Source organism: Leopardus geoffroyi, chromosome E2, assembly GCF_018350155.1.
Source record: "Leopardus geoffroyi isolate Oge1 chromosome E2, O.geoffroyi_Oge1_pat1.0, whole genome shotgun sequence".
Classification (NCBI taxonomy): domain Eukaryota; kingdom Metazoa; phylum Chordata; class Mammalia; order Carnivora; family Felidae; genus Leopardus; species Leopardus geoffroyi.
In genome coordinates, this window is record NC_059335.1 from 3,341,847 (window position 1) to 3,368,509 (window position 26,663).

Here is a 26,663-nt window from a genome sequence, read left to right on the forward strand (position 1 = left end):
GGGCGCGCGGCCTCCGCGCACCCGGACGGCGGCGGGTGGGCGGGGCTTCCTGCGTGCCCCTGCGCTAGGGGATTGTGGGATAGTGGCGGACGGAGCCGGGCGTCGGAGGCCCCGAGCCGACTGCAGAGTCCGAAGACGCGGTCCGTTTGAGGAAGGGGGCGCCGAAGGAAGTGGGCTTCGGCTTCCGTCGGCCGCTGCTCAGCCCTGCGGCCTGTTCGGACTGCGGAGGACAACGTCTTCTCTGACCGGCCTTTGCTTTCCCGCGCGCCGCCGGGCCGGGCCAGCCGGGACCACTTCCCCGCTGAGGGCCTTCGCCGGCCTCGCGGCCGCACCGACCTCCCCGCGGCCCCGGTCGCCGGCGAGCCCCGGACGCCCGCCTCCGTCCGCTCCCGGCCGGCGCTGACCCCCGGACTCTGGAGCTTGGCGCGCGGGGAGCCCCCTAGGCCCGAACGCGCTAGCGCGAGCCCCCGCCGCCGCCGCCCCCCGCCCCCTCATACCGGGCCCCTGAGGCGGGGCCGGAGCCGTCGGCGGCGGGGCGGGGGGGGCGCCCCGATGAGCCCCGAGTGCGAGGAACCGCCGCCCCCCCGCGCAGGTGAGCGGGCCCCCGGGTTCCCCGAGGGTCTCTCGGACCCCCCCCTCCCCCCCGGCCAAGTTCCCTAGTCTCTCCTCTCGGCCTCCCGCCGGCCAGCTCACCTCCTCGGTCTCCCTCCGATTCCCCCACTCGCTTCCAACTTCCCCTCCTCGGACTCAGCCCCACTCTCCTGGGACATCTCCATTTTTTCCTCCTCAGCCCCTTTTCCTGGAACACCCCCTTCCTGTCCTTAGACTCCCCGCCTCTGACCCTGCCCGTACCCCTGCCCGGGGCTCAGGCCCACTAGAGCAGCAAGGCTCTCCCTGCTCCCTGCCCGGCTTAGCGTGTGAGGAGGGCTCTGGAAGCAGCCTGCGGAGCCAGCCAGGCCTGCTGAAGGCAGGCGGCAGAGGCAGGGACCAGCCCCAGGCCCTGCCCTGGGGAGACAAAGGCCCTGCCGGACAGTCACAATTAGGGGTGTTGTGATGGAGGTGGCTCAGGGCCTGCGGGCCGCAGAGGAGGGGCTCGGGAGACTGGCTCGGTGGCTGTGGCGTTCTCTGTCTGGGAGGGACGAGTAGGGGGTTGACAGATGGAGAGTGGGAAGAAGGGCCTTCCGGGTGGAAGGAGCAGCACGTGCAAGCCTGTGAAGGTGGGAACCGGGGAGTGGTCTGCAGAAGTGTCGGGAGCGGGCGGGTGGAGGGCCTTGGTGCCGCTGCCTGTCCGGCCCCTTGAATGTGATCTCCTGGTTAAGGTCTTTCTTGCTCGCTCTTTTACACACCTGAGCCTGGGCTGAGGCCACAGACGTTACCGTTCACTCCGGCCCCAGAGGCAAGATGTTTCTGGAAAGGAAGATGCGTTAGGTGTGGTACCGGGTTCGGAGTGGTAAAGAAACTTCAGTGGTGTGTAAAATGGTGCTGATGTCAGTGTTCTTCTCACTCGGCGGCTCTGGGGATTCAGTGGGGATTCAGTGGGCCGTTTCGGGAAGCCTGGACCCTCACGCAAGGCACAGGAAGTGCTCCAGGATCAGTAGCTTTTAGGAGTATTATTACTAGGTTCGGGATTACGTGTTGCAGTGGCTCTCAACTTGGGGCGGTTGTGTCCTCCAGGGGACATTTGGCAATGGCAGGAGGTGCCGATTGTTATGAGGAAGGTGCTACTGGTGGGTGGAGGCCAGGGATGCTGCTGGACGTTGTACAGTGCATGGGACAGCCCCCGCCACAGACTATTTTCCAGCCCCAGATACCAGCAGTGCTGCGGCACAGAAACCCTGCTGTCTAGCTTGGGTGTCGTGTACAGTTTTGCCTTATCTGCCCCGTTGGTACTCGTGATTGGCTGTGTGTTCTGACTTGTGTATTTTGATTTATTTTAGTATTTTCAGGGATTTTTGTTGGTTCGTCTACAGTTTCTCTGCATCAGAGGAGAGCCCTCTGGTTCCCGCCTACCCCGATCACCAGCACTTTTTCAGGGTCTATGGGAAGTGCCTTCAACAGGTCACGCTCCCCCTCTGGACTTGAGGTGTTTTTTTTTTTTAATAAGTATCTCTAGCTGTGGGCCCGGCCTTATGCTAAGTCCCGGTAAGTTGGCATCTTGCAGAGGGAGGCAGGTGACCGAACAGGCAGATCCTGTCACAGAGCGCTCGGATGCTGTCACAGGGTGACCACGGAAGCTGTGGAAGTGTGGAGCAGGCCCCTAACGAAGTCAGGGGAGGCTTCTTGGAGGAAGTGGTGTCTGTGCTGAAGCCTGAAGGACCCAGGAGGAGCTAGTCAGGCCCAAAGAGCTGGAGGGAAGGCAGAGGGAGCAGCCAGCCAGGGCAGAGGCAAGGGTGCCCACGAGCAGCCAGGTGTGGCGGGAGTGTTGAGCACCATGCGGGTTGCAGCAAGAGATGAGGTGAGAGAGGCCTTCCGGGCGCCCCTGGCTCACCAGCTCTCTAGGGCAGGCTCAGCACGTGGGGGGTGGGGACACGCCCTCCTTTCCAGGCCAAGCATGGTTTTCTCTTTGAACACCCGCTTTATAGATCTTCCCGTGGGAGGTGTGATCTTATGGTAACCGTGAGGTGTCTCCTGAGGGAGGAGATGGAGTCCAAGGCCACAGGGATTATATTTGGAGAGGCAGGATTGGAACCCAGGCTGTTCTGACTTTGGATCTCCCTGGAACACTGACTCTGCTCCTCTTCGTGTTCCAAGGGCTATTTCAAAATCTGATAGCCGTTTTCCTTTTTTCCTTTGAACCCATAACTGATCCAAGTGACAGTCCCGAATGTGAGCTTTCAGGTCCCTCCTTAGTCGTTGGCCAGGGGTCTGCAATCTTCTAATTCCTAATTATTCCATCTCCCGGGGTTGGACCCAAGTGGCCACCTCCCCTGGGAGAATGTGGTCTGGGGTGTCCCCCTAACTGGGGACCCCTCCCAGGCTTTCCCAAGCCACGGACAAGTCCCAGCTTATTGTCCTCTGTGGCTGTGGCCAGGTCCCTCCTTCCCTGGCTTCAGTGGCCCCTTGTCCCAAATGGGCATCCTGCTGCCTACCTTGCTAGGTCTGTGCTGGGTTCTGCATCCTACTCACAGGTCGTGGGGTCGCCGTTACTGTTGTCCTATCCTCGGAATCGAAGTCCCCTACCCCCTTTCCAGACTTGGCAGAGAGCTGACAGTTGGGGAGACTTGAGGGAGGTGGTCTCATAGCCCTTGGACCTGCTGAGCGCTCAAGGAGCTGAGGCCGGCCTTTTAGTCACGGGTTCTCTCCCCTGCTAGGGCTTGTGTCTCATCTCAGCAGCCTGTGGCCCTGTGATGGCTGAGGGTGGCGGCGCCTGCAGGCCAGAGACGGCCTCTGCCAGCGCTAGACCCTCCCCTGAGCCCCTGGGCCACTCAGGTGGCCACCCCAGACGCGCTTGCTTGCAGGGGCTTCGTGGCCAGGGCAGGCGAGGAAGGGGTGGAAGGTAGAGGATCGGGCCCCGGGCTCCCTGGCACCGCCAGAGATGGTGGAGGCAGATCGGCGGTGCAGTGGGGCCGGCACTCTGGGCCCTGCAGTCAGGCCCTGTCTGAGCCTGGGCAGGGCAGGGGCGGGGTGGGCAGGCTCCTGGGAGGGCAGCTGCTGTCACAGGCCTAAGAACCACACAGCAGAGCAAGAGACCCGCGGCGATGGTGCCAAGCTGGCAGAGAGAGAGGTGGTTTTCTTTTTTAATGGCTTCCTTTCTCATTTACAGTTTCCCCTTCTTCCGTTTGCAGCCAGTCATGGTTTTCAAACGGTTGCTAAAAACCAGTGGTAGTCACTTCCGTTTTCTTGAAGTTTGCTAAGAGTTGCATAGGGTGGGGGTGGTGGGGTGCGAGGCGCCTGCCAGAGTATTTGAATGACCTGGGTCGCTCAAGCAGGTGTGCGGAGAGTCTGTCTCTGGGTTTTCTGGTTTTGAAGCTATCACCCCTGGGTTACTGTCCAGCTCCTTCCGTCCCGCTGGGAGTGTCTGGGCTTCGGCGGGGTCAGGGACCTACAGGAAGGGGCCACTAGCTGCCAAGCACTGCCGTGTCAGGACCACCTGCCTGAGCTGGCCGTTCTCACAGGACTCTTCCTGAGGGCTGTGAACACATTTCACAGATGAGGAGATGAGGCTCCAGGATACCAGGTGCCTGGCCCAGGCTCACCCCATTAGAGTGAGAATGGACCCCCCCTCCCCCCCGGCCCATCCAATTCCCAGGGCTTCCAGCAAGTTCTGTTAAGTGGGAAGATGGGGTTGGGCATCAGGACTTGAGGTTGGAGTGAATTGAGAGTGTGTGTGTGTGTGTGTGTGTTCCTGTTCTCCTGTTCTCCTGTATCTCCATCTCTGTTCTGTGTGGAGCTTGAGACATGATGCTTGTAGGCACCAGCCGCCACTCACTTGCGTGTGATCCTTGCAGCCTCTCTGATTTTTGGAGGAACGACCTTAGGTTCTGAGAGTTTAAGGGGCCACCTGGGTTCTGAGGCCCCTGGAGTTCATTCCCCATACCACCAGGCACTCTCCTGTCTTGTCTTACGGTGGGCGGGCTCTCCCCTGCCCACCCCTCCCCACCTCTCCCCCCTTCCCCCGCCCGCCCCTCCCCACCTTACACCGGCTCTCTGGAAAGCAGCTTGGGGAAGGAAACCCTAGCTGCTGTCCACAACCAACCCGTGGGAGAGGTTGGGGATGATGCCCTGATCCCGTGCCCTCTAACTAGGTGCTTTGGAAGTGGGCGGGTCTCAGCTTTGACAATTTCCGCCAGTAGACAGGAGAGGGGGGCTGTCTGAGTCCTGGTTCTGCCTCTTGGTGGCCACGGCTCTGTCCCTGTGGGCCCCTGTCCCCATGTCTGTCAAATGGGAATATTCACTCTCTTGTCTTGATGTGGAGCCCAGGTGCCCATGCTGGTGTGTAGGTTTTCAGGGGATGTTGTCTGGGCCCCATCCCCGCCCTGCCCCTCAGCTGTGGGGGGTCCTGCTTAGCTCAGGGATGTTGGGGGTGTGGAAGGGGGAACCTGTGCATGCTTTCTGTGCTTCAGCTTTTCTGGCAGCTGGCGTCTGGTTAGCTCTGGGTGACTTGGACACAGAGTGAGGCCTGGCCCCGGCCCTGTCACCACAGGCTTGAGCAACTTTGGTTTTGTTTTTGGTAGTGGTTTTCGTTGAGATACAATTTATACGTCATGTGGTTCATTTATTTAAAGTGCACAAGTCAGTGGTTTCTAGTATATTCAGAGTTGTGCAGACATCACCGTAGTAGGTTTTTTTCATTGAGGTGTAACGGACAAAATTGTGTACGTTCAATTTTAGAACTTTTGGGGGTTTTTTTTTAGATATGCTTTTCCCAAAAGGAAATCTCATATCCATTAGCAGGTGCTCCCACCCCCACGCCCAGTCTCCCCCAGCTCCTGAAAGCCACTAATCTGCTTTCTGTCTATGGGTTTGCTTCTTGTGGATGTTTCACGTTAAGTGGCATCCTACAACACGCAGTCCTTGGTGACTGGCTTCATTGCCTGGGCTTAGGGGGTCTTTTGAACTCTCTGGTCTCCCCCTCACGTGAGTCTCCAGTGGAGAAGGAGGTGGTGTGCTTGCCACATTGAGCTCCTTGCCTCTCACAGCCTGGGTGGTGGCTGCCCCTCAAGGGGGTCCTGGCCCCAGGTTTGCCCAGCTCAGTGCCTTGGGGCTGGTGAGTCACCTGTGCCAGCCCTTAGTTTTCTGGCCTGTAGCACAAGGCCTGTCACAGATTTGTTACCCAAAGAGAGAGGACGTCCATCAAGCGTAGAAGGGTTTCTTGAGAAGGTCTAGGATCTCAGCAAATGGAGGGAATTGCCTGCATGCAAAGGAGAGTCGCTGAGTACTTTAAAGTGTGGGGTGTGATGTTCAATGTTTTCCCTGTCACACGGCCCGGGGGTGCACACTCAGCACCGGCTCAGCCCTCCTCCCCTCCCCACCCCCACCTGTGACTGTGGTTTAAAGGGGGGGGGAGGGGGGGAGGACATGGGAGGAGCGATGCCCTGGCAGATATGTCACCTGCTGCCTCAGAGGGGGCAGGGGCCTTATGACACGTAGGGGGTTGCAGACGGGGGTATCTTTCTGCTGCTATTTTGAACATAATCGAATCGCGTACCAGGTGCTGTGCAGGGTGCTGCCCCTGGGCGCTCACAGCAGCCTAACGAGGAAGGCTCTGCCTGTGCTGCCCGTCATCTGGTCAGGGCACCAGGGCACGTGCACTGTGTGACAGCACACTGTCGTGCGGACCGGGGTGCACATTCCAGAGCTGGTGGATGGAGGGGGTGCCAGAGCACTGCTTCCACCCTCTCGGGGGGTAGAGGCTTGGCAGGAGACCCCAAGGATGAGAAGGAGCCGGTTACTGGGACATCCCAGGCCGGCGAGGCAGCAAGAGCAGAGTTGCTAAGAAGATCCGAGGCCAAGTGTGCTCTGCACACAGAAAAGCCGGTGTGTCCAGTGCAGGTGAGGAACGCGGTGTGCGGGTGGCTGGAGGAGCCAGCTCACACAGGCCTGCAGCCGGGGCAAAATTTAGATGTATCTGAGAGCGGAGGGAAGCTCTCAGGCTCCTGAGCAGACAGGACGTGGTCAGGTTCTGTCTTAGCAAGACGGTCCTGGATGCCTGTGGAACAGAATGGAGAGAGGTGGCGGGGCCTGGTCGGGGTGAGGGTTCTGCAGGTTAGAGAAGCGCCCCCAGTGGCTGAGTGATGGGCAGGTGTGCAGGCTGTGCCTCCCTGAATTCAGACGTGTCTCCTGAGTAAGCGCTAGACTTGAAGCTGAGTGTCCCGCCAGGCCCCCGAGGACCGGGAAGGGGCCAGCCGTCAGAGTCTGGGCGAGGATGGCAGAGCCAGGCCGAGCTGGCCCTGCCCAAACTTGGGCCTGAGCCTGCCCGTTCCTCTGTAAGTGAACAGGACAAGGCCCCCCGCCCGGAGACTTTACCTTCCGGGAGCTTGGGTGGACAGTCGCCTTTGTGCACCTCAGCATCCTCGCCTGTAAAATGGGGCCATCCATACCTTCTTGGGGGGCAGTCATGAGAGTAGGGAGAGATAAAGGCCAGACGGTCCTGAAGGCTGTCAGTACACAGCTGATGTGGGACATCAGCCTGGCATGTTAGGGAAGGGGCCCCCTCCATTTCTGTGATGCCAGGAGGCCTAGATGTCCAGCATGGGGCAGTGATGTCCTGCAGGGACCTCTTCAGGAGGGCCGGCCGCAGGCTGGGGGAGGCACACCCCTAAATGGCAGCTGCAGGATGACCTGTGAGGAGCCAGGCTGTAGCTTCCTTGGGGAGGCGCCGTGTAGGTGTGAGAGAGCCAGTGTGTGCCAGTGCTGTGGGAGTGGAGGTCCAAGGGGAGGCTGGGCTTGGCCCGAGCGGGCTGGAAGGCTGGCAGGGGCCCCTGGGGCCTCAAATGGCGAGACCCAGGGAGCCCTTTTGGGCTTCTGGCCGCGAGCGAACACCAGGCACTCAAGTTTGTGTTTGAGAAAAGTGGCCAGCGTGGAGTGGAGGGTGGAGGGCTAAGGGGAGAGTCCCTGTGTGCTGTGGGACGGGACCTCTGGGCCTGTGGGAGGGCCCCCCGCCACCCTGGCAGGGACCTGGTGCCTGCTGCCGTCTCGTACGGTGGTGTCTACTCCACTCCACCTGCCGCCATCCTGAGCCAGGGCCGAGGAATCGCCAGGGCCCCAGATCTGGGATCATTGCAAATTTAGAGCCACTTGTTCCTGGGCACGGCGGGAGGGCACGGCGGGTGGGGAGGACGCTTGGAGGTGAGTAGTCTCCCACAGAGGCTGGGAGGGAGGGCTGGGTGCGGGGGGGGGGGGGGGGGGCGGTGTCTCGAAGGGACCGAAGCCATGCGTGTGCCGCTCTGCCCTGGCTTTGAGTCCTGGCTGCTTCCCGAGGGAGTCAGAGCCACTTTGTGCTCTGGGCCTGGGCTCCATTCCATGGTGGGTGGTGTGGGGCAGAGAAGGTGAGGGAGGGCCTCGCAGTCCATCCTCGGTGGCCTCTGCTTTAGGTGGTCTTCACAGGCAGGTGACGAATGTGAGCTCTGGTCAGCACCTGTGTGGTGCTGGGGAGCCCCCAACTTTCCTGGGCATGAGTTGCCTGTCTTGCAGCGGGGTGGCGACGTGTCCTCAGAGGGGGCCACGGGTGCTCTGCGTGGGGGACTAGTGGCCTGGGAGCTTGGTGGCAAGTGCAGGGCAGGCCTAGCAGGAGGTCTGGACTGGGAGCCGTAGGCCTTTGTAGAGGCCTGGTTGAGTCCACGTGCATAGTGGGCTCAGACCCCCAGGCACCCAGGGAGTGCTCCCGGTGAAGTGCTCCTGGTCGGGGAGTGGGACGCAGCCTTGTCCTCCTCCCCACTGAGTCAGTTACCCTGTCCTGGTTCCTTTGGGCCCCAGTCAGCGGCTCTTCTGGGAGGGCCCCCTCCCCCGCTTTTCCTCTTCCTTGTCCCGGGCCCTGGGGGGGGAGGGGGGGATTGGGTGTGTTTGTGTGTGTGTATGTAGAATCCAGGCAACAGCCACAGCCTGGAGACATCTCAGACTTCCCTCTGCCGCCGCCCCACGCCCTGCACGTGGCATGGTGATTTGCTGGGCTGGCCAGCAGCCCCATGCTGGCAACCATGGGGCATTTGAATTTGTTCAAATACAGATTGAAGCGAGTCTGATGCCAGAGGCTCCAGGATGAGCACTGCTCCCACCCGTACTCTCAGGGTCCCTGCCCAGATTTGGGACCGTGGACACAGGCCCTGGACGGGGACAGGATCGCAGGGGCTCTGCACAGCCTCAGGGCTCTTCTTTGCAGGCCACGTGTGTGCACCCCCAGCCCCCCTCCTCCCCCCCCCCCCCCCCCCCCGCCCCCGGACTTCACCCGCGACTGGGGGCGGAGGGCTGGTCAGGGCCATTGGCCTCAGGTGTGCACTACCCTCTGGACTAGAGGGTGGCCCTGTCAGGCTGCCATGGTCATCCAGCAATAGGTGGCTGAGGTGGAGGGAGTGGGGCGTGGCGGGGCAGAGCCGGCAGAGGCGGGAGTGTGACAGGCCTCGCCCCCAGGGCGCCATGTTTTGGAAGTTTGACCTGCACACGAGCTCACACCTCGACGCGCTGCTGGAGCGGGAGGACCTAAGCCTGCCCGAGCTACTGGATGAAGAGGACGTGCTGCAGGAGTGCAAGGTCGTCAACCGCAAGCTGCTGGACTTCTTGCTGCAGCCGCCGCACCTGCAGGCCATGGTGGCCTGGGTCACCCAGGAGCCGCCCGCCAGCGGGGAGGAGCGGCTACGCTACAAGTGAGCCCCACCCCGTCGTCCCGGCCACTGCCCTACTTGGGCCCCGTGCAGGCGGGGGGCCGGGAAGCAGGGGTGAAGGCGGATGTCAGAGGTCACCTGGGGGTGGGCCTGGGAGAAGGGCGGTGGGGGTCGGGTCCAAGCTCAGGTTGACTGTAGCCTTGGGGGCAGTGGGGAGCCACGAGTGGGTTCTGACAGGAGGGCATGGGCAGGCAAGGGTGGCCCCGCCAGCTTCCCTGACATTTGCCACCCTTTTTGGATGTGAACCCCCAGGTACCCGAGCGTGGCCTGCGAGATCCTGACCTCAGACGTGCCCCAGATCAACGACGCGCTGGGTGCCGACGAGTCCCTCCTGAACCGGCTCTATGGCTTCCTGCAAAGCAGCGGCAGCCTCAACCCACTGCTCGCCAGCTTCTTCAGCAAGGTCATGGGCATCCTTATCAACCGCAAGACAGACCAGGTACGCCGCACCAGGGCCAGGGTGGTGGGCAGGCGGGCAGGTGCGCGGGCCCTGCTGGGTCGGCTGAGTGACGAGCCTGACGAGCCTGACGAGCGCTGCCCCTCTGGCCCCCAGCTCGTGTCCTTCCTGCGGAAGAAGGACGACTTCGTGGACCTGCTGCTGCAGCACATCGGCACCTCGGCCATCATGGACCTCCTGCTGCGTCTCCTCACCTGCGTGGAGCGGCCGCAGCTGAGGCAGGACGTGGTCAACGTGAGTGTGGGGGCGGGGCCTGCCGGGAGGGGGTGGGGCCTGCCGGAGGTGGGCGGGCCGGTGAGCCGAGCGCTCCTGCTTCTCACCCCCAGTGGCTCAATGAGGAGAAGATCGTGCAGCGGCTCATTGATCAGATCCACCCGTCAAAGGATGACAATGTGAGTGTCCCCTACTCGCCTGCTGTTCCTACCTGTGGCCCGGCCACTTCCCTCAGATCTGCTCTTCACACAGGCTTTGCCCCCTCCTCCCTTCCTAAGAGGTGAACTGGTGAAGAAGGGAAGCTTTAGAACCTGGTGTGTGCATGCCCTGAGTCTCTTGCTGAGAGTAAGAGGGGCCGGACCTACACGGACGGGGTCTGGTGAACCAGGACCTTGCCTAGCATATGATGGGTCGCAGCCTGGCGAGGGGCCTCGGGCTCTAGGCCCCCTCACTGCCAGCCTCCCCCCCCCCCCCCCCCGGGGTCCCTTCCCCGCCCCCTCCCCTGCTGACTGTGACCTGGCAGGTAGACCCTACTTGTGCTTCAGAGAATCCATACAGAGGTTCCGCATCCTCACTGCAGCTCACGGGGCCTCGCCGTATCTTCCGGAGCTGCTGGCTTACAGAGCCGAGGCCCACAGGCGTGGGGAGTTAGCCCTGGGCATCTAGCCAGTATCCATCCCTGTAGGGTGAGGGCTGTGCAGGCCTTGTGGCACAGGGGCTCTGAAGAGTGAGCGGCCCGTGGCCCGGGTGGGTCTGGGGTCTGCACAGGTGGGCCCTGGCAGCTGCTCAGTAGGTTACACTCAAGAGTTGTGTTCATGTTTCTTTCTTGGCTTTTCTTTGTAACAGCTTTGTTGAGATATAGATTACGTGCCATGTGGATCACCTATTTAGAACACAATTCAGTGGTTTCTAGTGTGTTCACAAAATTGTGTGATTATCACCACATTGTTTTAGAATACTTTTTCATTACCCCAGAAAGGAAATGCTGTGCCCATTAGCTGTCACCCCATTGCCTTGCGGTCCTCCAGCCCCCAGCAGCCACCAGTCTGCTTTCTGTCTCTGGGTTTCCTTTTCCTGGACTCACTGTACGAATGGAATCACGAAATACATGGTTTTCATGACTGGCCTCTTTGCTCACCTGTGTTGTGGCATGTCGGTGCTCCGTCCCTTCCTGAGGCTGAGGAATGTTCTGGCATGCAGACACATCACTGGTATTTATCCACTCACCAAACTCTGGACATCTATCTGGTCGTTCCCTCCTTTGGCTATAGCAGATGGGGTGTCACCTTCTCCAGGAAGCTTTCCTGGGTTTCCCATTTCTTCGTCGTCTGTCCTCTCCGAGCATTTGGTGTCTTCGTTTTCTTCCCTCGGCATTTGTTTCCCCATGTCTGTGTTCCTGCAGGCCAGCTGGTCAGCTCACGAGGGGCCCAGCAGCTGGGCTGGTGTCCTCAGCTCTCTGTTTGCCTCCCCAGCAACATTCCAATGCGTCCCAGTCCCTGTGCGACATCATCCGCCTGAGCCGGGAGCAGATGATCCAGGTCCAGGACAGCCCAGAGCCTGATCAGCTGTTGGCCACCCTGGAGAAGTGGGTTTGCGGGGCAGTTCCCAGGCCCAGGGAGGGAAACCGTCCAGAGCCCTGCACCCTGACCCCGCCCTGTCCCCTGGCCCAGGCAGGAGACGATCGAGCAGCTCCTAAGCAACATGCTGGAGGGAGAGCAGAGCCAGTCTGTCATCGTGAGCGGGATCCAGGTGCTGCTGACCCTGCTGGAGCCCAGAAGGCCAAGGTGAGGGGGGCCAGCCCCCCCAGGTGGCTGAGCCATCCCTCAGAGCCCTGCCTTTGCATCTAGAGGCGAAACTCATGGGGACATGGCCTCTACAAGGGCTGGCTCCTTCTTGGTGGTCACTTGGGGTCCCGGGAAGAGAGTCCTCTGCTCATATCTGAGGCCAAATAAACCGCCTGTGGCTTGGAGGTAGCTGTCTGAATCCAGGGCCCTTCAGGCAGGTGGTTGCCTGAGACAGTGGGGCCTGTCCTGCACAGTCCCTGAGCACCCGCCCCTGGTCCTTGCCCTACCCTTCCCAGGGAAGCAGGTTTTCACTCCCAGAAGTGCCACATGTGTGCATATCTATGCACACAGGTCCTCTGTCCTGTCCCCTACCACAGGTCTGAGTCTGTGACCGTGAACAACTTCTTTAGCAGTGTGGACGGGCAGCTGGAGCTCCTGGCCCAGGCGACCCTGGACAGCACCACGTCCAGTGTAGGCGCCCTGCACGCCCTGCGCCCACGCCTTGGCCGTTTCCACCAGCTCCTGCTTGAGCCCCCCGAGGTGGGCTGGGATGCCGGGGAGGGAGGGTGGCAGGGAGGGTGGCCTCACATCCTGGGCAGCGCTGAGCCACCCCTCTGCCTGTAGCTGGAGCCGCTGCGTACTACGTGGGGCAGCCTGGCCCCACCACTGGGCAACACCCGGCTGCACGTGGTCAAGCTGCTGGCCAGCGCCCTGAGCGCCAACGATGCAGCCCTGACCCAGGAGCTCCTGGCACTGGATGTGCCCAACACCATGCTGGTGCGGAGGGTAGGGGGGTGGGGGGCCGAGGGGGTCAGGACTGGGCGGGGGCCCCTGGGCAGGGCTGGGGGCACAGGGCAGGTGGGGGGCCTCGGTGCCAGCCTGTGCTTCCCCCACCCAGGACCTCTTCTTCCACTACGTGTTCAACAACTTCCTGCATGCCCAAGTGGAGTCGTGTGTGAGCGCCATGCTGAGCGCTGGGCCTCCTTCCGACAGTGGCCTCGAGACACCTGCTCCAAACCCCGTCGTGAAACATGTGAGCTGGGCTCCCAGGTCCCCTTCTCTCCCCTCAGGTGGGCTCTGCCCCGGGTCTGCCTGCTGGGCGCCTGTGCGTGCTGGGGGTGGGGCTCGGCCTTGTCTTAGGTCTGTCTTCGAGAAATGGGGGGTGATGGTGCAGGTAGGTGCAGGATGTGGTGCCCTCAGGGCAGCCGGTGTCCTGGGAGACAGAGGGATGGCGCCCCTGGATCTAGCCCAGGGCCTCAGGGAGGAGCTGTCCAGCAGCACCTCCATGGGGGTGGGGCTGGAGGGACGCAGGGGAGGAGGGGCGGAGTCTGGCCCCGCCCCCACACCCACCCTGCTGTCCCAGCTGCTGCAGCAGTGCCGCCTGGTAGAGCGCATCCTGACCTCCTGGGAGGAGAACGACCTCGTGCAGTGAGCATCCCCCGGGCCCCCTGCCCCCAGGGGAGGGCGGGGCAGGGGCAGGTGTGGCCAGTGTCCAGCTTCGGCCTCTGATCTTGTCCAGGTCTGCAGGGGGCCCTCGCAAGGGCTACATGGGCCACTTGACGAGACTGGCCAATGCCCTGGTGCAGAACGCGGAGAAGGGGCCCAACGCTGAGCAGCTGGGGCAGCTGCTGAAGGGTGAGGGCCTGGGCACACCCCAGCTCTGGAGGGCAGGGGAGGACGCCGTGGGGCCCCTCATGACCTGTCCCCTTCCCTCGGAGCAGACCTGCCCAGTGAGCAGCAGGAGCAGTGGGAGGCCTTCGTGTCCGGACCCCTGGCAGAAACTAACAGGAAGAACACAGTGGACCTGGTGAGGCTGATTCTCCCCTCCGTCGGGGTTCTCCCCTGCGCACACCCCTCCGGTCCTCGCCCCTACTCGCCCATACCTCCCCGCCCTGGTCCTCACCCCTGTCCGCCCACACCCTGCCCACCTTGGTCCTCACTCCTGCCTGCTCACCCGTCCCAGGTGAGCACCCACCACCTGCACTCCTCCAGCGACGATGAGGACGACCGGCTCAAGGAGTTCAGCTTCCCGGAGGAGGCGGTGCTGCAGCAGGTGGGCTGCAGGGCGGGGACGGGGGCTGCCCTGCTCCTCCGGGCCCCACCCAGCCCCTGACCACCGCCCGCCCCTCCTCCTCAGGCCTTCATGGACTTCCAGATGCAGCGCATGACCTCTGCCTTCATCGACCACTTTGGCTTCAACGACGAGGAGTTTGGGGAGCAGGAAGAGAGTGTGAAGTAAGTGCGCCCTCCCTGACAGGGTGGGGGCACGGGGCCGTGGGTCGGAAAGTGAGCACTCACCTGCCCTGTGGCTCCTCCTGCCATCTTTCCCATCTTCCCTGGTGTGGGTGGGGACAGGCCTCGTGCCGAGCTGGGCCTGAGCTGGGCCGTGTGGAGCTCCTGGGATGGGTCCTCGAAGCCGGAGTGGCCCCCACATCCTCTCGCCTGCACAGGCCCCAGGCTGACAGGCCCCAGGCTGACGGGAGAAATTCTTTCAGTGACTACGTGTGCTTCTTTGTAATTGTGGTCTAATAATATTTTAACTTGGTGTAGCCGTCACCAACTTTCTTCTTTATTTTCCGAGCTTTCCAGCACAGGTATTTGTTGCTTTTATAGTCGACAGAAGAAAATTAGGATTTTCTAACATCACGTAAATTGCATGAGCAATCTGGTGGCAGCAGTTGGAAGGTAGCAGAGGACCAGTGGCTGAGTGTCACTTGTGGGGGCTGGGGGGCCACGGATGTCCCTGGGTCGGGGGCAGCTGAGCTGAGGTCCCTGTCTGCGTTTGCTTCATCGCTAGCAGTGTGTTGGGTGCTTCTTGGGTGGTGTCCTGTCATGTGCCCACCATCCTCCTCTGCTTAGGGCTCAGGAGCCCCGTTAGAGCTGGGGAAACTGAGGTGCGTGTTGGCTGGTGTGGGAGCAGGATCACTGCTGCGTGACGGGCACTGGCTGGCGACTGGGCTGCCTCGCCTATGTGGACGTGAGCTCTGTGTCCGCTGCTACCCTGCCCAGCTCAGTGCCCGGTGCATGGATGGCCTGGCGGTTCTGGCTGTGTCTCCGAGCCCTGGACCCTAGAGAGAAGACCCCGCCCTGGTGGAGGACGGTGTGGGGACTACCAGCTGTCCTCTTGATGGAAACTGTTGCCTCCACCGTCACATCATTTCCAGTGGGGCTACAGACTCCTTTAAAAAACCTTGAAAGCCATGAAGCGTCCTAGAGTGGAAGGTAGATGAATATTTTTAGGATGTTGGAGCTGAAGACGTTGCCTGGCAGGGCTCAGGCTGCCAGAGTGGACTGCCCAACCGGGACCAGCTCTGCGTGTCTGGGTGGAGAGGTCGCGAGGACACCGCGTGGGCGTGTCTGCTCGGTGTCAGGAGCCGGGACAGCGCTCCGATCACTGACCTCCATTTGTCCACAGATCTTCGTGGCAGTGTTTCCTGGGGGGAGGGGGGCACGTGGTAATGTGGGAAGTATCCGTAACGCGGGGGACGGACAGATGTCCGACGCCGCCAGAGAAGTGGGTGAAGGACATGAGGCGGAGACTGGCGGGAGGAGACTAAGTGACGCCCCCGGCAGCACTTTTTGTTGGCATCGAAAGTGCGTGCGCTCACTTCCCTGGAGCTGGAAGTGTTTCGTGGGGCTTTCAGAAAGGGAGTTGAGCAGAGGGAGCTGGGTGTCGGCCCCGTGAGCGGGGTGAGCGGGGTGAGAGGCGTGAGAGGCGGGTGGGGTGAGGCGAGTCCCAGCCCCAGACTCGCCCCGCTCTGGCTGGGGCTGGATATGCGGGCCGTGTGTGCTGTGGCCTGGCGCTGGGAACCTCCGGCTCTCACTCCTCAGAGACAGGAGGGATGACGACAGCCCCCACTTGTGGCCCGTGGCCACGGTCTCATTCGGTTTTGTTTCTTTGGTCTCTGCTTAAATTGCGTGCGGCTGCTCCAGCTACCAGAGGCCCAGGGCAGCACGGGGACAGAATAGGGAACAGACAGAGTAGGTGCCGTCCGTCAGAGTCGGCACACGGTTGCGTCTCCATTTCTGACCGTGCCGTGTTGGGTCCAGTCACCGTGGGCACTAGACTGTCTCCCCAGGGAAGCATGTGCCTGCGTAAGGAGCTCAACGGTAATCTTTACGCCTTAACGGGCGTCCCTGTGTGAGGGCTGAGACAGGAGATGGAGGCGTTCTGTGCTCCACCTCGAGATGCCCTGACGCGGCCACTGCCTCACTGCTGTGGTACTTCCCTCCTAGCGCGCCATTCGACAAGACCGCCAACATCACCTTCTCCCTCAACGCCGACGACGAGAACGTGAGTACCCCCCGTCCCTGGCCGTGCGGGGGTGGGGGTGGGGGGTCCTGCAGACAGTGCCGCCCACCCCAGCCTCCCGCCCTGCACCCCGCAGCCCAATGCCAGCCTGCTGGAGATCTGCTACAAGGACCGAATCCAGCAGTTTGATGACGAGGAGGACGAGGACGAGGACGAGGAGGAGGGCCAGGGCTCCGGGGAATCTGATGAGGAGGATGGTGCCTGGCAGGGCCGCCAGCTGGCCAGGGGAGCCCGTCTGGGCCAGCCCCCGGGTGTGCGGTGAGTCCTCTCCGCCTCCTGCAGCCGGGAGCCCGGCACGCGGGGCGGTCGGGCCCCCGAGATGTGGTTTTCGCCCGCTAATGTGGATGAGAAGCGTGAGAACGTGGTGTGTGTTAGGTGGGGCACTTCGGTTTTGAATGCCAGAAACCCAGCTAAGCTGAGGTCGGCTACAGAGGGAATAGGGCAGTGGCTCGTGTGTGGCCGGAGAGAGGTGGGTCCTTGAGGAATGTTTTGATGCAGGCGAATCTGTCTCTCCGCTCTGTTCTCCCCATGGTCGCTCTCGTTCGGGTGTCCCCACAGAGCCACCGACGTGGCATTGGTATGCCTTCGCTCCAGTACAGGAGAGGCGGTGATGGTGTCTCCCGTACAGGCTGTGACCAGCTCTCTGCACACCCCAGATTCGTGCCTTGTGAACAGGTGCTCAGGGCCTTTGTCCCTGTGGTTTCTGGTTTGAGGATTACACTGTGTAGTTTTAACTTTTTCGTGCACGGCCCCACAGACACCCCTTTGCCAGCACCCGGATGAGGGAGTGGAGCCATCCCCGTGCCACTGTGCCCCCTGAAGGTGGCACTGTCCTGACTTCCTGCCCTATAGATTTTGCCTCCTCCTCCTACTTGTGAGGTCTTCACACACACACACACACACACACACACATCCCCCCTCCCCACCATGGCTGTGGTTGTGTTTCACTTTTCATCTGCTGGGTGTGCTGTTGTGTTACTGGCCGGGCTGGTGTGTACTTGTGTGTGTCCTTGAACACCCCAGTCATGACTCACCCCATGTTCTCTTCCAAGAGTCTTACAGTTAGGTTTTTGATCCCGTGGCGAGCTGTGTGTGTATGGTGTGAAGTGGGGGTCCAGCTTCCTCTTCTCTCTGTGTGAATGTCTTCCCAGCACCTCTTGTCGAAGAGACTGCCCTGTCCCCACTGAATGGACCCGGTGCCCTTGTCACACATCATTTGACTGTATGTGTGGGTTTATTACTGGCCTCTTTGGTCCATTGGTCCTTATGCCAAGACCTCCTTGTCTTTAAACTTTTTTTTGTTTTCATTAAAAAAAATTTTTTAAGGCTTGTTTATTTTTGAGAGAGAGAGTCAGAGTGTGAGGAGGGGAGGGGCAGAGAGAGAGGGAGACACAGAATCCCAAGTAGGCTCCAGGCTCTGAGGTGTCAGCACAGAGCCGGATGCAGGGCTTGAACCTACGAACCGTGAGATCATGACCTGAGCTGAAGTTGAACGCTTAACTGACTGAGCCACCCAGGCACCACCCCCTAATTTCTTTTGTTATTTTAGTGAGAGAAAGAGAGAACATATGAGCAGAGGAGAGGGATAGAGGGGGACAGAGAATCTTAAGCAGGCTTTATGCTCATCTCAGAGCCTGATGTGGGGCTCAGTCCCATAACGGTGAGATCATGACCTGAGCTGAAATCAAGAGTCAGACCCTCAACTGACTGAGTCACCCAGGCGCCCCGTCCCTGTTTTGATTACTGTCGTGTCGTATTTTGAAATCAAGAAGCGTGAGGACTGCAAGTTTGTGGTTGTATTTCAAGACTCTGTGGCCTATTCAGGGTCCCTTGGGATTCGGTGTGAATTTTAGCATCAGCTTGTTAATTTCAACAACTGAAGCCAGCCTGGAACCTGTAGGTCAGCTCAGGTTGTGCCCTGCGAGCCCCATCCCATCCTCCAGTCCGTGAACACGGAACGTCTTTTTTCTATTTGGGTCTTTTGTAGGGTATAAGTTTCATGCTTCCTGTGTTAAATTTATCCCTACATATGTTACATAAGTGGAATTTTGAGATTGTCACAAGTGTACAGAAATAGAGTGGATTTTTGTACGTCGACGTTGTGTTCTGCGGCACTCGCTCTAACAGTCTTAGCGGATTCCTTGGGGTCGTCTGAACACAGTCACGTCATCTGCAGTTAGAGCTTTACTCCTCCTTTTCTGATCCGGATGCCTCTTAATTCGTTGTTTTGCCTCCTTGGCCTCCAGTATGGTCCTGAGCAGAAGTGGAGAGCAGCCCCGGTCTTGCTCCTGGCCTTGGGGAGCATCTGGGCTTCCTCCACCTTGTGTGATGGTCCTTGTGGGTTTAGGAGATGCGCTGCCGCCCCCCCCCCCCCCCCCCCCACCGCCGCCCCCAACTCTGGAAGCTCCCTTCTGCTCTCTCTTTGCTGAATGTCTGCGTTTACTCTCAGCTGCGTGCAGATGGGTCCCTTTCCAGTCGGTAACCATTCACACCATGGTGCATTCGGCATCTTAGGAGCCATGTCATTTCTTAACCATTCCCCAGTTGGCGACACATAGGCCAGTCGGGCTGTCCCCCGGGCTGGGGTCGTGTGTCAGTCGATACTTAGAGCACAGTTTTGGAGCAGCCGCCCCGAGTGTGTGGTTGGAGGGAGAGTGTCAGGTCAGGGGTGGGGGCCGGGAAGCTGTTCACGTTAAGGATGGGCTTTGGCATCTTCTCACCCCGTGGGCCCCGGAAGGCCCTGACCTGCCTGTGCTGTGGCTTCCCTGCTGCCCCCACTCGTCCATCCCTTCTGTCGTCCCTGAGTAGTCAGGACACCTGGCTATGTCTCAGCATAGCCACTGACCAGTGGTTTCCGGGCAGGAGTGGAGGCAGCACAGACAGCGAGGATGAGGACGACGAGGAGGACGAGGATGATGGTGACAGCCGAGTGGCCGGTGGGAGGACCGGGCCCCCCTGTCACCCCGGCCCTGGCCCCCAGCCTCCAGGTGGGTGAACACGACACGCAGGGTGGGGCATGCCGGGGCGCACGTGGGGTGTCCGCCTGCCATGCTCACCCCTCCCTCCTCCCTCCCCCTGCCCAGGCCCCAGCTGGCCAGCCACCTTTGACCCAGTGCCTACAGACACCCCGACCGGCTCCCGAGACTCTGGGGAGAAGGAGCCGAGCTCTGGTCTCCTTGCCCCACAGGGGCCCCTCGGCGCTCCCCGGGACCTCTCCGCCTTGCAGCTCAGGTAAGGCCGCAGCGGGTACCCAGTCCCTGGGCCCCTGGGCTGGAGCGCTGACTCCAGCTGGCCCTTGAGCTGCTCCCCCCACCTTGCCCTCCCCCCAGGTCTCAGGACCCCGCGTCCCCCTCAGCACCTCAGGAAGCCACAGACGGCAGCACAGTAGCGGAGCCCTCGGGTGAGCGTCGCCTGCCCAGCCCCACCGCCCACCCCATTGTCCCCTGGCCTTGCTCATGCCCGACCTCGCTGAGCTCAGGTCTCCTGGCCTCTCTCCGCACAGCCCCCTGCCAGGCCTTGGTCAGCTTCGGGGACCTCCAGGCCACCCTCAGAGGGACACGCTCCACTCCCAGCTCCTTGAACAGGTGAGCGGCTCGGGAGACAGGTGGAGCCTGGCCCCTAGGTTGGTCCTGCCCTGGAGTTGCTCCAAATGGCCCTCAGAGGACCCCCCAGGTCTGCACTGCTGCCTCGGGGCCTCGTGGCGACTGAGGGTCCGCTGCTGTGCCTGCGCCCACGTGTGGATGCCACAGAGGACCCTGGAGCCCAGGGCCCCAGGGCTGGGAAGGCTCCCAGAAGCAGGCAGGCGGTGTGCAGAGCTATCTGGATCTCCTCCTGCCTGGTGGCTCCCAGGGGTCTCTGATGGGAGGGTCCACCCTGGGCTGTGCACCTCTTAGGGGTGGGAGGGTCCACAGGGTATTGGTGATGGGAGCCCCACTGATGATCCACCCTCTACACACAGTGCAACCAGAGACCCTGCTACCTCCGTCCCAGCCCCCGCGGCCTGCCAGCACCCCCAGACCACAGAGGGGGAGAAGAGCCCAGAGCCCTCAGGGCTCCCCCAAAGCCAGAGGTGAGTGTGGTGCGGCCTCCCAGGGCAGCCGGGGTCACGTGGGGGAGGCACTGACCTTCCTACATCTGTGTCCTCTGACAGTGCCCAGGCCCTTACACCACCTCCGATGTCCAGCGGCTCTGCCCCGGGAGGGCCAGCATCCCTGGGCTCCCAGTGAGTGGTGAGGGCTGGCTGGGGAGCAGCTGGGCTGGGGCTGGGCAGGCGGGGGGCTGTGGGGGTGGGGGCAGCGGGCTGCTCACCTGGGTCTCCCTCTTGGTTCCCAGGTAACTGCCTGGTCCTGGTGGTGGCGGCTGAATTCTCCGTACTCCACGTGGACCCCGCCCAAGTGGGGGCAGGGCGGGTCCCACGATGGCCCTGTTGCCCCATCACCCCCTCCCCCCCATCTGCCCCCACGTTCTCTCCTCTGGACTCCCAGGAGCCTGGTGCCAGGGAGACAGGCCCCTACCCACCCCCATTTGCACTGAGAAAAGAAATTATGGAGTTTTGTCTCCTAGAATAAAGATACAGAGTCGAGTAGAGAGAAAGGAGAGAGAGAGAGACCTATATTATATATTATATAGAGAGAGTGGGTGGGTGGAGAGCCAGGAGGAGGCCAGGCGGGCGGGACAGCGGGTTGGACCTTCATCCCATCCCGAGGACATTGCCCCCCCCACCACCACGCCCCCAGCCTCCGGTGCAGATGCCCACACCCACACTCGGCTCAGGTCCGCCTCGGGGGAGGGCCCGAGTGGGGGCCGTGCCTTTGCCCAGACCCTTGCCCTGGACCCTGCACTTTGACCCGGGCTGGGGGCTAGAGGACCCCTGCCCGGCCCTGCTGCCTCTGTAGGAGCTGGCAGTCCCCATCTGAGGGGGTCTCTTCGGGGACATTCCTGTGGGGCCCTGATGCACTCACTGAGACTTCCACACCTCCCATGGACCCCGGGGCGGGGGGTCGGCAGGGGTCTGGCTGGGGTCCCCTTCCCATGCCCGAGGGTCTGGGGTCCAGCCCAGCTGCCAAGTGACCTTGTCCCAGCTCCCCCTCCCCAGGCTGGCGTGAGTGTGCGTGTGTTCGTGCCCAGCTTCTATTTCATATTGCAAATATAAATAAATAAATACAGTTTAAGATTCCCACTGAGACCTTGAGTTCTGGGACTCGGGGAGGGGCAGCCCGAGCTGTCCTTGCACTGTGGCCTCGCGACCCCAGGTGTGGCCCGCAGAGCGCAGTTAGGCTCCTGGACCTCCTTGCTCTGCAGAGGGTGGGGTCACTCGGGCTCAGCGCAGGAGGAATGCCTGGGGCAGAGGGGCAGAGCCCTGCCCAGCCCTGTCTGGGACCCGGTCCCCACAAGGTCCCCTGTCCTGGGGTCTCTGTGTGTCCCAGCTCCTGGCTCCACACGCAGGTGGCAGGTCTATCCCTGGCCTTGGCAGCGGTGGGCGGGGGAGCGACACGGCTGGGTGGCCTTGCAGAAGCCCCTGAGCCTCAGCTCCTGCAGTGGCGCAGAGGGCGTCCGAGGTGGCCAGCCAGCCAAGATAGGTGGGCCTAGTAGTTCATGCCTTCTGAACTAGAAGTGAGGGACGGGCCAGGTGCACTTGCTGACGTGCACAGGAGCCTTTGTTCCGATGACTTCCAAAGCCGCAGACCAGCTCGGCAGTGATGACCTTACCCAACCCGACACTGGTGTTCGCTCCTTCAGGAGGGTGCAAGGAGGCTGGCGTGGGGGGCCGTCCAGGGCACGGGGAGGGCTTCGGGGTCCTGAGCGGGAGCCGAGGACCGCGTGTGGCAGGGAGGCCGGAGTACAGGGGGGACCCCCAGGCAGTCTTTTGGGGGACACTGGGTGGGCAGGTGCAGAGGGAGTTTCCATCCAACGTGGTCCTGCCTCCCGAGATGGGGTGATGGGGCTCCGCTCCCCTGCTGAGGCGCAGGGAGTCCTGGGCATAGGGGAGGGTGTCGGAATCCTGCCCTGTGCTTCCTGACTGGTTGGGCATGGGGAGGATGTGAAGGGCACTTAACGACCACACTCGGGCCGGGGGTGGGGAGGAGGCAGGTAGGGGGTTGCGCAGAAGGCAGGTCTAGCGGGTGAGGACAGGGTGCTGTGGGGGAGGAGGGACCCCTGGGTCCTGACCGGCACCTTATCGGCGGTGCCAGGTGGGGCCATCCCCAGGGCGGGGGAAGCATCTCCCTGAGCCCTGTTATCAGTCCCAGAGTCCACAGGACGCTCCTCGGGTTAACGTGTAACCACACGCTGTCCCCTCCACCCCCAAAGCCGCCTGTGCCCACATACGCACCAGTCTGGGGGGTCATAGGCCGACATGGACGCCTGGGAAGAGGGTCTGTCCCAAAAGCCTTGCTTCTCAGTCCAAGTGAGAGATGGCGGGTGTGGGAGGGGGTCTGGCCTGGGCACCAGGGGACCTGAGCAGCGTGGAGGAACTGGGGGGTCCTGGCCCTCTCGGGGAGGCTGGGATCTGTGAGGTGGGACGTCCCGGTCCCTGAGCAGCCCCCACAACGGTGTGGCTGGGTTCGGGGCGGGGAGGGGGGGGCAGAGTGGAAAGCCCCCACACCCGAGCCCCGGCCCGGGTTGGGCTCAGTGACTCCCTTGTCCCCCAAAGCAGCTGCACCTGTGCAGGGGGCTGAGCCCGTTCCTTCTCACCTGTGCCATCTACTTCCTCCTCTGGATCCCTGAAGACCAGCCGTCCTGGATCAGCGCCCTTGTCAAGTGCCTGCCCGTCCTGTGCCTGGTGGTGTTCCTGCGGGCGGCGCACTCGGACCGGGGCTACAGGGCGCTCCTGCAGGGGGCCCTCCTGTGCTCTGCCGTGGGGGACGCCTGCCTCATCTGGCCTGAGGCCTTCCTCTATGGTGAGCCCACGGGCACAGGCCCCTGCCCTCGCGGAGCTCTCGTTCCCCTGAGGGGGCCGGGCAGCGTTCCCTGAGGAGGTGTGCGTTGTGTGGAGGGAAACAAAGGGGCTGCACGTGTTGCAGCCTTAGCTGGTCCAGGACGGCCTCACCAAGAAGGTAACGTCTTGAAGAGGGTGCCGGAGCCATCTGAGGAAGGATGGGCCGGAGGGACCAGCAAGTGCAAAGGCCCTGGGGTGGAAAGCTGCTGGCGAGTCAAAACGGGTGGGTGGGCAGGCGGGGCCAAGTGGGGAGCAGAGCAAGGTGGGGAGTCAGCGGACAGTTCTAAGCGGAGTGAGGATGGAATGCAGCGTGTTTTAAGGTCACTCTGGTGCTCGGGGAGAAGGGAGGCCTGCACCGAGGAGGCGGGCACCGGAACCCCGGCAGACGGGTGCTGGGGCCAGGGTGGATGCTGGCACCTGGGGCGGGCCTTCCCTCAGGCTCTGCAGTTCAAGGTGGCCACGTGGGGAAGCGGGCCCACCAGGCACCACCCCCCCTGTCTCCTCCAGGCGTGACGGCCTTCACCGTGGCTCACCTGCTCTACCTCTGGGCCCTCGGCCTCACTCCCCTGCGGCCGGGCCTCCTGCTGCCCATCGTCCCGGCCTTCTTCCTGTACAACGGCCTCGTGCTGCTGCACCTCCCCCCTGGCATGGTCCCCATGTTGGCGACCTACTCCCTGGTCCTGACGTGCATGCTGTGGCGCGGCCTGGCCAAGGGCGGGAGCGCCCGCTGGGGGGCCCTGCTCTTCACACTCTCGGATTCGGTGCTGGCCTGGGACGCCTTCGTGCATTCCCTGCCCCACGCCCGCCTGGTGGTCATGACCACCTACTACGCCGCCCAGCTCCTCATTGCCCTGTCCGCCTTCCAGAGCCCCAGGCTCAAGTCCCGCTGACCACGGCTCGCACGAGCAGGTATCGGCCCCCTCCCCTCCCTCGAGGCCCTGGGCCTCCAGACTGACCGGCCTGGCCAGAGAAACCCCTGGGGGACAGCAGCCAGGCTCCTGGACTCCTGTCTGCAGGGGCCGGTCCACCCAGAGACACGTGAGAATCCCCCGTACCACCAAGTTCCTGCCGCCTTCCCTCTGGCCTGATTCTGGATGCCAGACCCCTCAACCACACCCGCGTTGGGGGGGCCCGCCTGCCTGCCACCTGCCTCCCATGTCCACCTGCCCCCTTCCCTCTGGCCCTAGTTTGTGTCCAGAAGTGAAGTGCCCGCTGGGATGGCGCCATCTCTAGTCTTTGGGGAGGGGCACCGGGGGAGGGCTGCCCACAACGACAACAAACGGTCCTTTCTCTTTTTCTTTCGTTAACAAACATACCGTCTTAACCGTTTTTGAATGTACGATTCAGTGACATTAAATACATTCACAGTGTTGTGCGCTGAATCTTTCTTTTTTTTTTTTTTTTTTTTATTTATTTTTGGGACAGAGAGAGACAGAGCATGAACGGGGGAGGGGCAGAGAGAGAGGGAGACACAGAATCGGAAACAGGCTCCAGGCTCCGAGCCATCAGCCCAGAGCCCGACGCGGGGCTCGAACTCACGGACCGCGAGATCGTGACCTGGCTGAAGTTAGACGCTTAACCGACTGCGCCACCCAGGCGCCCCTGAATCTTTCTTTTTAATTATCATTCTTGGGGTAAAAACTCTCACCGTGAGGTGGAGCCCGCGTGACACATTTTTAGGGGTCCGATGTAGTGACGCTAACCTCACGCGGGCCTGGTGGCTGGGCTTATGAGACGTGGAATCCCCCCCAGTGCGCCAGGGTCAAAGTGCGTCCGGTCCGCCCCTCGGGGAGTTCCAGACCCAGGTGACGCCTGGGGGAGGGGCCTCAGGAGGTCAAAGAAGGAGACCCCAGGGAGTGACCTCCAACACCAGCACGTGCGACGCGTGCGACGCGTGTTATGTCAATGAAGTGTGTGCTCTCCATTGCGTGTTGAGGGACTCTTAACAGCAGTGGGGAGACTTCTACATCCACGCTGTGCTTTGGGGGACCCCCAGGGCCCCTCCCTATTTTAAGTTTTTATTATTTTTTTTAATATTTATTTATTTTTGAGACAGAGACAGAGCATGAGTGGGGGAGGGTCAGAGAGAGGGGGGAACACAGAATCCGAAGCAGGCTCCAGGCTCTGAGCTGTCAGCACAGAGCCCGACGTGGGGCTCGAACTCACAGACCGTGAGATCATGACCTGAACCGAAGTCAGACGCTCAACTGACTGAGCCACCCAGGCACCCCTGAAGTTTCTATTTAAATTCCAGTTAGTTACCTACAGTGCGGTATTGGTTTCCAGTGTGCGATATAGTCGTTCCGCACTCCCACACAGCACCTGGTGCTCCTCACAGGTGCACGCGTTAATCCCCGTCACCTGTTTGCCCCATCCCCCCACCCCTGGTGACCACCAGTGTGTTCTCTTAATGGAGTTAGGAGTCTGCTTCGTCATTTGTCTCTTTTCTCCCCCCTTTGCTCGTATCTTAAAAGTCCTCATATGAGTGAAGTCCTATGGTTTTTGTCTTTCTCTGACGTATTTCGCGAAGCATCATACCCTCCGGTTCCATCCACGTAGTTGCAAATGGCAAGACTTCATTCTTTTTGATCGCCGGGTAATAATCCATTGTATATAGACACCACACCTTCTTTATCCATTCATCCATCGATGGACATTGGGGCTCTTTCCATACTTTGGCTGTTGTCGATAGTGCTGCTATAAACATGGGGGTGCACGTGTCCCTTCGAAACAGCATTTTTGTGTTCTCTGGGCCCAGCCCTATTTTTCCAATCTGCCCCACCTTCAGGCCAGGGTCCCCACTCACCCCCTGCCAGATAAGTCATGCATGCTGGGGGGCAACCCGGTCAGGGGCGAGTGATCTGGGGGCTGTGACTGGCCCTTCCCAACCTCAGAGGCCTGTGGGCCTGTGGTACCTCCCTTAAGCCCCTGCCTCAGGCCTACTTGCGGGTCACGGTCACGCTGCCCAGGTCCTGGGTGCTCTGTCAGCCATCAGAGCACGGAGGTAAAGTGAAGACCCTCTCTCTGCTCCCCCCATTACAGCATCCCCAGAACAATCTCCCGCCCCTGTGGAAAGTGCTGAGGAGGGAAATTTCCCGCCTCTATCTGTCTAAAGAGTATCTTCAAAAATGTTTTAAATGTTTGAGAGAGAGAGCATGAGCAGGGGCGAGGCAGAGAGAGAGAATCCCAAGCCGACTCCGTGCTGTCAGGACAGAGTCCAACTCAGGGCTCGAACTCACAAACTGCGTGAGATCACGACCTGAGCCGAGATCAAGAGTTGGGCTTCCGGGGCACCCGGGTGGCTCAGTCGGTTAAGTGTCCGACTTCAGCTCAGGTCATGATCTCGCGGTTGGTGAGCTCGAGCCCCGCATCAGGCTCTGTGCTGACAGCTCGGAGCCTGGAGCCTGCTTCAGATTCGTGTCTCCCTCTCTCTCTCTGCCCCTCCCCAACTAGCGTTCTCTCTTGCAAAAATAAATAAACGTTTAAAAAAAAAAAAAAAAAAGGCTCCCAAAGGACCGAGCCACCCAGACACCCCTTCAAAATTTTTTTTTATTGAAATGTGCCTACAGACAACATCGTGTCTGTGCAACAGTGTGTATGTCCATGGGTGCGTGCGGTGGGGACAAGTAGATCTGGTTTCCTA

The 26,663-nt window shown here is 61.2% G+C and overlaps 2 protein-coding genes across 6 annotated transcripts; both read left to right on the forward strand.

Moving 5' to 3' along the window:
* Positions 1–54: 54 nt before the first annotated feature.
* PPP6R1 (protein phosphatase 6 regulatory subunit 1) lies at positions 55–21,262 on the forward strand. 4 transcript variants are annotated; one of them, XM_045441472.1, is made up of 24 exons: positions 55–592; positions 9,067–9,299; positions 9,570–9,756; positions 9,871–10,008; positions 10,101–10,166; positions 11,460–11,572; positions 11,658–11,771; positions 12,149–12,311; positions 12,396–12,548; positions 12,670–12,804; positions 13,135–13,199; positions 13,291–13,406; positions 13,493–13,578; positions 13,735–13,824; positions 13,909–14,006; positions 16,008–16,065; positions 16,160–16,341; positions 18,946–19,070; positions 19,167–19,314; positions 19,413–19,483; positions 19,586–19,667; positions 20,042–20,152; positions 20,234–20,305; positions 20,416–21,262. In XM_045441472.1, the coding sequence occupies exons 2-24, from the start codon at positions 9,073–9,075 to the stop codon at positions 20,417–20,419; spliced, it is 2,604 nt and encodes an 867-aa protein (XP_045297428.1). In that variant the 5' UTR covers positions 55–592; positions 9,067–9,072; the 3' UTR covers positions 20,420–21,262. The 4 variants fall into 4 exon arrangements, with proteins under 4 accessions (XP_045297428.1, XP_045297427.1, XP_045297425.1 ...); XM_045441471.1 differs by lacking the exon at positions 55–592 and adding an exon at positions 1,650–2,455; XM_045441469.1 differs by lacking the exon at positions 55–592 and having other exon boundaries at positions 20,234–20,312.
* A 942-nt stretch (positions 21,263–22,204) lies between these two features.
* TMEM86B (transmembrane protein 86B) lies at positions 22,205–24,402 on the forward strand. Of its 2 annotated transcripts, none has more exons than XM_045441482.1 (3): positions 22,205–22,489; positions 22,736–22,982; positions 23,528–24,402. In XM_045441482.1, exons 1-3 carry the CDS (start codon positions 22,439–22,441, stop codon positions 23,908–23,910), a joined length of 681 nt encoding a protein of 226 aa, XP_045297438.1. In that variant the 5' UTR covers positions 22,205–22,438; the 3' UTR covers positions 23,911–24,402. The 2 variants fall into 2 exon arrangements, with proteins under 2 accessions (XP_045297438.1, XP_045297439.1); XM_045441483.1 differs by having other exon boundaries at positions 22,739–22,982.
* The last annotated feature ends 2,261 nt before the right edge of the window (positions 24,403–26,663 follow it).